General features: G+C 46.0%; 1 protein-coding gene across 1 annotated transcript in view; it reads right to left on the reverse strand.

Moving 5' to 3' along the window:
* Positions 1–10189, reverse strand: part of LOC311228171 (adhesion G-protein coupled receptor G6-like) — a gene marked incomplete at its 3' end in the record, with an annotated part of 178466 nt that overhangs the window by 34906 nt on the left and 133371 nt on the right. Inside the window, exon 3 of the mRNA XM_084314082.1 lies at positions 1608–1955. Coding sequence (XP_084170208.1) covers positions 1608–1955 — 348 coding nt within the window. The remainder of the gene's footprint in view (positions 1–1607; positions 1956–10189) is intronic.

Consider the following 10189-nt stretch of genomic DNA (forward strand, 5'->3'; position numbering starts at 1 on the left):
TGGGTGTCTTGGTCTAGTGGTGAGAGCTGTGTTTGTATCAGGGTGGGTGTCTTAGTCTAGTGGTGAGAGCTGTGTTTCTATCAGGGTGGGTGTCTTGGTCTAGTGGTGAGAGCTGTGTTTGTATCAGGGTGGGTGTCTTAGTCTAGTGGTGAGAGCTGTGTTTGTATCAGGGTGGGTGTCTTGGTCTAGTGGTGAGAGCTGTGTTTGTATCAGGGTGGGTGTCTTAGTCTAGTGGTGAGAGCTGTGTTTGTATCAGGGTGGGTGTCTTAGTCTAGTGGTGAGAGCTGTGTTTGTATCAGGGTGGGTGTCTTAGTCTAGTGGTGAGAGCTGTGTTTGTATCAGGGTGGGTGTCTTAGTCTAGAGGTGAGAGCTGTGTTTGTATCAGGGTGGGTGTCTTAGTCTAGTGGTGAGAGCTGTGTTTGTATCAGGGTGGGTGTCTTAGTCTAGAGGTGAGAGCTGTGTTTGTATCAGGGTGGGTGTCTTAGTCTAGTGGTGAGAGCTGTGTTTGTATCAGGGTGGGTGTCTTAGTCTAGTGGTGAGAGCTGTGTTTGTATCAGGGTGGGTGTCTTAGTCTAGTGGTGAGAGCTGTGTTTGTATCAGGGTGGGTGTCTTAGTCTAGTGGTGAGAGCTGTGTTTGTATCAGGGTGGGTGTCTTAGTCTAGTGGTGAGAGCTGTGTTTGTATCAGGGTGGGTGTCTTAGTCTAGAGGTGAGAGCTGTGTTTGTATCAGGGTGGGTGTCTTAGTCTAGTGGTGAGAGCTGTGTTTGTATCAGGGTGGGTGTCTTAGTCTAGAGGTGAGAGCTGTGTTTGTATCAGGGTGGGTGTCTTAGTCTAGTGGTGAGAGCTGTGTTAGTATCAGGGTGGGTGTCTTGGTCTAGTGGTGAGAGCTGTGTTTGTATCAGGGTGGGTGGGTGTCTTGGTCTAGTGGTGAGAGCACTCGCCCACCACCTCCCATTGCTATGGCTGTAACATATCAAACATTAAATGCCTCTTTTCCTGCGCTTCGATTAAGTACTTTATTTCCATTTTCTGATCGAGACCATGCACACGCACACCACAACCACCTCCACCCATCTCACCTCTCAGCGAAGTCGACAGAACCAACACGGAGACAAGCGTCCTGCCGGGGAAAGGCCCTTACCGTGCCGGGGCAGGCCCTTACCGTGCCGGTAGCTCACGCTGAAGCCCTTACCGTGGCGGTAGCTCACGCTGAAGCCCCTTACCGTGGCGGTAGCTCACGCTGAAGCCCTTACCGTGGCGGTAGCTCGCGCTGAAGCCCTTACCGTGGCGGTAGCTCACGCTGAAGCCCTTACCGTGGCGGTAGCTCACGCTGAAGCCCTTACCGTGGCGGTAGCTCACGCTGAAGCCCTTACCGTGGCGGTAGCTCACGCTGAAGCCCTTACCGTGGCGGTAGCTCACGCTGAAGCCGTGGCGGTAGCTCACGCTGAAGCCCTTACCGTGGCGGTAGCTCACGCTGAAGCCCTTACCGTGGCGGTAGCTCACGCTGAAGCCCTTACCGTGGCGGTAGCTCACGCTGAAGCCCTTACCGTTAGCGGTAGCTCACGCTGAAGCCCTTACCGTGGCGGTAGCTCACGCTGAAGCCCTTACCGTGGCGGTAGCTCACGCTGAAGCCCCTCTTCTGGATGCTGAAGTCGGAGTGGAAGGTCAGCTCCAGGACGTTGCCCGTGGAGTTGAGCGTCAGCCCGTTGGCGGTGACGCCGCAGAAGCGCACGTCGGCACTGCCCGTGTTCACCACGGCGCGGTCGTAGATGCAGCCCAGCGCCTCTTCCAGCTCAAAGTCCAGGAAGGTGAGCTGGACGATGTGGCCGGCCGGCGCGCGCAGGGTCCACCGGCACGCCTGGGACTTGGGGTAGTCCGCCGGGTAGCACGGGGAGGTGACGCCGCCCTGGGGCTCCGACAAGACCAGGGTGCAGTCCACCTCCGGGCAGGCCAGCACTACGCAGGGGAGGGGGGCAAAGAGAGGTGGGGGAGGTGAACGTCTGGTGAGGTTTATGGAGGTAGGAGGCCAAGAGGACATCGGGGGGAGATAGGACGTAGGGACACGAGAAGATAGGAGGCCAAGACTTCAGGAGACAAGACAAGAAGATAGGAGGCCAAGAGGACAACGGGGGATATATGACGTAGGGAGACGAGAAGATAGGAGGCCAAGAGGACTTCAGGAGACAAGAAGAGAAGATAGGAGGCCAAGACTTCAGGAGACAAGACAAGAAGGTAGGAGGCCAAGAGGACATCTAGAGACAAGACAAGAAGATAGGAGACGAGGACATCAGGGGGACATATGACGTAGGGAGACGAGAAGATAGGAGGCCAAGACTTCAGGAGACAAGACAAGAAGATAGGAGGCCAAGAGGACAACGGGGGAGATATGACGTAGGGAGACGAGAAGATAGGAGGCCAAGAGGACTTCAGGAGACAAGAAGAGAAGATAGGAGGCCAAGACTTCAGGAGACAAGACAAGAAGGTAGGAGGCCAAGAGGACATCTAGAGACAAGACAAGAAGATAGGAGACGAGGACATCAGGGGGACATATGACGTAGGGAGACGAGAAGATAGGAGGCCAAGACTTCAGGAGACAAGACGAGAAGATAGGAGGCCAAGAGGACATCAGGAGACAAGACAAGAAGGTAGGAGGCGAGGAGGACGTAAGAAGACTTGGGGGACAACCCAGTTCTTCTGACCTCTTCATAAAGAAGGTCATATACGTAATTCTGCCTTAATTGGATCATATATATATATATATATATATATATATATATATATATATATATATATATATATATATATATGTACAGTATACTGTATACAGTGTCTAGAGACTGAAAGAGGACACAAGGAGACAAGGAGGAGGACATTGAACACAAGGAGACGGCAGTGTCCAGGAGAACATAGAAGAAGACAAGTTGGACGAGGAGGCAGACAACATCCTAAAGAGTGACAATAGGGGACGTGGAACAAGCAACAAGAGAGGTCGGCAGCACTTTTGCTACAGGAGCCCAGAAGGGACAATATAGAGACTATAGAGGCAATACAGCCCAGGAGCCAAGAGGGCCGGAGAAGACCATGACATTCAATCAATCAATCACATTTATTTATATAGCACATTTAAACATGACACTTGTCAAAGTGCTTCACAGTAAGTCACATAGCTAAAAACAAAGAAAAGTGCTAAAGTATAGAATAAACAGAAAATATAAACAACCAACGGACAGACAAGGAAACAAAACAACACGTCAACAAACTGTGAGGGCTGTGTGTGTGTGTGTGTGTGGGTCATGAGCAGATAACAGGGACTCTTAAAGTTATCCGTGACACGGACAACCACTAGACTGCTTACGCAGATATTTTAGGAGGGGAAATATTAAAAACAAGAGAACAACCTTTACAGGTGGAAATCTCAAAGTGAGTAATTAAGAAAATAAATCAAGTCCCAAAAAACAGGAATACTCTCAATAAAGAGGTATAGTATAAAAGTAAATAAGCCACAAGGATACCTCCTAATAAAGGGGTTTATATTTGAAAAAGTAAAACAATAAACCTCCACTAAGGGAGTTTATGTGTAGAATCACGTGAGTAGCCTAAAATAAGAATGACTACCATAAAGCTCAATTCTGAATCAGAGATCAGACTACACTTCAATATAATGAGCGTGACCAAAAGGACAGCCAACACTAGGAAATTAAAAAGCAGTTGACACTGCAATCTCCAAACTTAAATAGACTCCACATGGCCATAGGCACAGCTGCACTGCATCAGGTGCAATCAAGCCCACACACCTGCCGACCCATGAGGCAATTAACCACAGGGAACAGGGATTGACAGCTATCCCTCACAGAGAGGTGAAATAAAGCAAAAATAGACAGCTGTCCCTCACAGAAAGGTGAAATAAGGCAAAAACCATGACACAAACAAGGCAAGAGTCAGAGTGAGTCAGGCAAGGCCAGGTGGTATAGATGGGTTTTGAGTTTAGATGTAAAAGACTCGATGGAGGGGGCAGATTTGGACATGGGGATGCTGTTCCAGAGGTCAGGGGCTACGACAGCAAAAGCACATCCCCCCCTAGATTTGAAATTGGACCTACGGGTAGTTAGGAGACCCTTGTCAGCCGATCTGAGGGCCCTGACGTTGGTAGAAGTTGAAGAAGTTTACTAGAACCTACATGGATCTACTTTGAGTGCCTCGTCACCTTGTACATACAGCAGCATGGTGGGCATGTTGACTTTGTATTGTGTAACAATCCAGAGCTGGTATAAGTATCATCATTGGTAAGTAAGAAATCGGGACTAGGGGGTATGGCGAAGACACAGGACTATCACTTTAACAGGTATGGAGAAGACAAAGGACAACCAACGAACTAGATTATTGTACCGGATCTCCTCTCTGGTAAACAAGAATACCCTGAAGACTCTGGCAGGAGCACTCATTCAAGGGTACTACGACTATGCTTGCACCTCATGGTACCAAAGCACCTCAAAGGTGCTAAAAACAAGGCTACAAACATCACAAAACAAACTGGTCAGACTACTACTTGACCTTACTCCTAAAACTCACCTCACCCTGCCCACTTTGACAACCTAGGATGGCTTAGAGTAGACGACAGAGTACAGCAACTTGCAATGGGCCTGGTCTACAAGATACACTACACCACTAAGGTACCCATGTACATGTCGAAATACTTCCCAAAGGTCAGTTTATTTATTAACCTTTATTTACCCAGGTAGGTTCTCTGAGCATGGATGCTCTTTTTCAGGAACGCCCTGCTTCACATTCACACAGTTCCATTCATACCTGGGAGCTGCCCAGTACAACCACAGTCTGACACCTGGGAGCTGCCCAGTACAACCACAGTCTGACACCTGGGAGCTGCCCAGTACAACCACAGTCTGCCACTTGGGAGCTGCCCAGTACAACCACAGACTGCCACCTGGGAGCTGCCGAGTACAACCACAGTCTGACACCTGGGAATGAATGAATGAATGAATGAAAACTTTATTAACATATTGCAGAATGGGTACAGTACAGTACAGCTCAATACATACAATTGTTAAGGGGATGCAGACCAGAGAAAGACTTTCGTCTTGTTTACATCAGGGTCCCCCATTTTCAATTCATCGTAACATATATGACATACATGACATACAGATAGACAGTACTGCTACATCTATACATTTATGACATACCAGATTTGCAATTACAGTACTGTTTGTGATACAAAAAGAGTCCAGAAAGAAAAGAGTATATACATTAGGCGTAGAAACTGTACATTGGATTGGGTAGGTGGGGGTGGGGGGGGACTGTACATTGGAGGTGGTTGGGTGGGTGGGGGGGGGGGGGGGGGGTTGGGCAGGATTGGGGGGGGGGGGGGGGGTTGGGTAGGAGGGGTGGGTGGGGGACACTGTACAACTGTACAAACAACACTGTACATTGGATTATTGACAAGACCATACTTGGTAATTTACTGTACATTGGAGGGGGTTGTGTTCGGACATTTACAGGGGCCAGTTTCGAGTTGCAGTCTCCCTTAGGTGTTTTTTGAGAGTGTTTTTGAAAGTGGGTAGTGATTCACATTCCTTTACAGCTCTGACACCTGGTAGCTGCCCAGTACAACCACAGTCTGCCACCTGGGAGCCGTCCAGTACAACCACAGTCTGACACCTGGGAGCTGCCCAGTACAACCACAGTCTGACACCTGGGAGCTGCCCAGTACAACCACAGTCTGCCACCTGGTAGCTGCCCAGTACAACCACAGTCTGCCACTGTTGGCCACTGAGCAACTCCACTGGAGCAGTTGGGGGTTAAGTGCCTTGCTCAAGGACACTTCAGCGGTTGGTGTTAAGGGGATATGAGAGTTATTAATTCACTTCCCCAGCCCAGATTTTTTCCTGCCGGTCCGGGGGATCGAACCAGCGACCTTCCGGTCACAAACCCGCTTCTCTAACCATTAGTCCACCGCTGCCCCCTCTGTCAGTGAATTCCACGACCACAACACCAGAGGGAGTTCCACAAATCATGTTCAACCCAGATTTGGCTCAAACAAAGGACTAAACACGTTTCGCAATTATGCCAGAATAATGTGGAACGCCCTACCCACAGCTGGAAAGGAATGTGAATCCCTACCCTCCTTCAAACCGCTCTCAAAGAGCACCTACGGGTGGCTGCAATACGTTTGTTTACCAATAGTTTAAGTGTTATTAGTGAAATATGAGTTTTGGAAATATAGTCGGAAACAGGTGAATATCGACACTAGGAAATGCGCGGCGCCATTTAGTTTGTAGTCATATGAGGAGAGGAGATCCAGGGCTTTCGATGGACTTTGGAATTTCGAAAAACGACACTACCCAGCTCAAGCCAGCTCCTGCCAATCATGTGACTTGTGGATTAACCTTTTTATTTATCTTATTTTTCGGGATTATCTCGCACAAACCTGAACGTTATTGGCATAAATTAGAACGCAGTTAGTTTCTCTACCTTTCTGTGAACATCTAGCAAAAAACTGCGTTGCAATCTGATTAAAAATGGCGGAAGAATCTACAAAATAAACAAGTAACTGTATTTACAGTAGATTTCATTCATGTTTTTTGCTGCACGCTTGGTGATACTTAGTGATGCACCGATGTGAAAATTGTGGCCGATACCGATAACCGATATTAATATTGCTGTTCTGGCCGATACCGATATTTACCGATGTCGATATCTCTGTATAGAAAACACTTTTTTATGATAATCAAATAAAGAGCTATTTTCCAAAACGCATAATTCTTTTACTTTTGTAACTTCTTTTCAGAAATGACTGATATTTTGAAACTATTTAAGGCCAAAACATGTAAAAAAAAAAAAAAAAAATTAAAAAAAATTAAAAAAAAAAAAAAAAATTATCGGATATCGGCCCCATCTTGATATCGGACCGATACCGATGTGTAAAAAAACGGCCATATCGGCCGATATTATATCGGCGGCCGATATATCGTGCATCACTAGTGATACTAAATCCAGATTGAACTCTGGCATAGAAAAGGGGAGATTTGGCCCGATCCATAGATGTGTGACTTGGCTATAATAAGATATAATACATTTATAGGCCTGATATTCTATATTATATCTCATATTTCAAATTGCATGTGTCCGGATGGCAGAATTCAGTACTGTATCTACAAAACTGTTTATTTAATCATCTTCCCTTTATTAATTTGCTTAGATTCTTTGTACATGTGATCTCAAGAAGGTGCTGAATGGCAGTCAGGTGGCGTAGCGGAGAGTGTGCTCGTCACCAATGCAAGAGGCTGCGGTCTCGACTCCCGATACCATGTCAGTGAGAGTCAGCATTGCCTTGGCTCGGGCTGATCGCTATACTAACTCGTTTGGCTGAGTTAAGGGGAGGGGAGCCGTGGGTGGGTCCTGGGCGTTGTGGACAGCGACCCCTACAGTTCGGTCGGGGCGCCTGCTCACCAAGGGTAGGATCTGGAGAGAGGTAGTGCGACCTTCCACACATTACACTCTCCCGGTGAGAATCTGCGCGGCCAGGCTGGCTGCCGGCTGGCTGCACATGCGTCGGAGGAAGGCATGTGACAGTCTCCGGCCTCTCGGACCAACAGTAGGAGAAAGTATGCAACAACCAGGAAGGGGGTTGGGAATTGGCATAACTCACTAACAGTGGGATGGGAGAAAAATCGGAAAAACAAGGAGGGGGAAAAAGATAATAAAAAAAATAAAAATAGAAAATGCTGAATGAGCTCAGTTTTTCATGTCTGGTACATTTTTGCATGGTGTTATTCACTGTCAAAGATGAAAAAAGAAAATAAAAAGATCATAATTTATATTCTCCTTTGGTTCATCACAATTTACTCAAGCCTAGGAAAATACACAATATTCCTGACACTGGGAATACATTCCCTGAGATCCATAGATGTCCCTAGATACCAAGAATATGCAAATGGCCTTGTAGAAGTAGAGCAATATTCCATTTACTTATGTCTTTTAGGCAGATTTTTTTTAAATATGGCTAGGGCTAAAGAGGTTAAGACATCTTTCTACTAAGGCTTTCAATCGATTAAAATGTTTAATCTGATTAATCGCATGATTGTCCATAGTTAACTCGCAAATTAATTGCATATTTTTTATCTGTTGTAAATCTACCTTAAACAGATCTTTTTCAAGTTGTAATACTCTTATCAACATGAGTCAACAAATGCTTGCTTTATGCAGCCATTTAACACAAAAGGATGGCCTTCATGCATTGCAAATTTGCATCAAATTCAAAACAGAGTGAGGTTAGCACCTAGGGCCGCATTTTAAATGTCGTTGTACCATTCTTGTGACAATGACAATAAAGATCATTCATTCATTCATTCCTTCATTTAATGCACAAAATTACTTAAAAGAAAAGAATAATTTAAAACAATGAATAAAGTGTGCATGAAATAATAGAGGAAAGAAAACGTTAGGAACTTGTTACATTCACCCACACAAGGGCTGATTAATCACACCCCCCCCCCTCTCTCTCACACACACACTCTCCCAGCTCTCTTTCTCTCTTGCCCCTTCCTCATCTATCTCACCCCCCCTCTCTCTCTATCTCTACACACACACACACACACACACACACACACACACACACACACACACACACACACACACACACACACACACACACACACACACACACACACACACACACACACACACACACACACACACACACACACACTTTGAGTCAGAAACAAACATAGTATCAATGAGAGTATCAATAATACACTTGAGTGAAGTAAAAAATGAAAAAATAATATATATAAAATATAATAATAAAAAGAGAAAATAGTGGTGTTAAAATAATAATAAAAATAATAATTAATTTAATGTATATAGCGCTTCTCAATAACCCGAAGTCGCTGACAATAGTCGGGAGCAAAAGTAAAAACAAAGAAACAAAAGCAAAGAAACAAAAACAAAGAAACAACAAAGAAACAAAAACAAAAGGAACATGAGACCATGGGGGGAACAGGGGAGCATGATAGCACAAAAAGACTGGAGACAGACATCATCAGGTTTGAGGGGGGGGGGGGGGGGGGATTTATGGGTGGGGGGGGGGGTTGAAGGCAAGGGAGAACAGGTGGGTTTTGAGGCGAGCTTTGAAGGTGGTTTGAAGGTTTGAAAATAATTGTGCGTTAACTTTGACAGCCTTACTTTCTACACAACATCACATCCTGCTACTGTTGTACTTGGTGTAATGATCTCAGTCTAGTGGCTTGAGATCCAGCATTGACCAAAAACAACATAGCTTCCCTTTTCTACATGGGTCTGATTTTGTGTGTGTGTGTGTGTGTGTGTGTGTGTGTGTGTGTGTGTGTGTGTGTGTTGTGTGTGTGTGTGTGTGTGTGTGAGCTATGCTCTGCTAACTCTTCTATTAGCACTGAAAGTCTTTGAGTGTGAAATTTCAGGATCAGTTGGACGGAACAACAAAGACTCTGATCCATTAGACCATCCTGGCTTGAGGGGAGGGAACAGATGGTAGAGGTAAACGGTACTCTATCCCCCCCCTCACAGTGAGCTGTGGTGTTCCACAAGGAAGCATACTAGGTCCGCTACTGTTCCTAATTTATGCAAATGACATGTCGTCAGCTTGTGACTGCAACTTGTTCTTGTTCGCGGACGACTCAGCCCTGCTGGTCTCTGACAAGAACAAGTTACAGGTTGAAAAACCCTCAGCTCAGAGCTCACCTGGCTCGCTGATAACAAACTATCATTACACATGGGCAAAACAGAGTCCATTCTCTTCGGATCTATTGTCACAAGGAAAGATGAAATTACATAACTAGGTTCCATCCTAGAGGCAAATCTTTCCTGTGACAAAATGGCATCCAATGTAATCAAAAAGTCAACCAACGAACTAGATTCTTGTACCGGATCTCATCTCTGGTAAACAAGAATACCCTGAAGACTCTGGCAGGAGCACTCATTCAAGGGTACTACGACTATGCTTGCACCTCATGGTACCAAAGTACCTCAAAGGCGCTAAAAAAAAGATTACAAATATCACAAAACAAACTGGTCAGACTACTACTTGACCTTACTCCTAGAACCCACCTCACCCCTGCCCACTACAAGATACACTACACCACTAAGTACCCATGTACATGTCGAAATACTTCCCAAAGGTCAGTGAATACCACGACCAC

This window comes from Notolepis coatsorum (assembly GCF_963971535.1).
Source record: "Notolepis coatsorum genome assembly, chromosome: 5".
Taxonomy (NCBI): Eukaryota; Metazoa; Chordata; class Actinopteri; order Aulopiformes; family Paralepididae; genus Notolepis; species Notolepis coatsorum.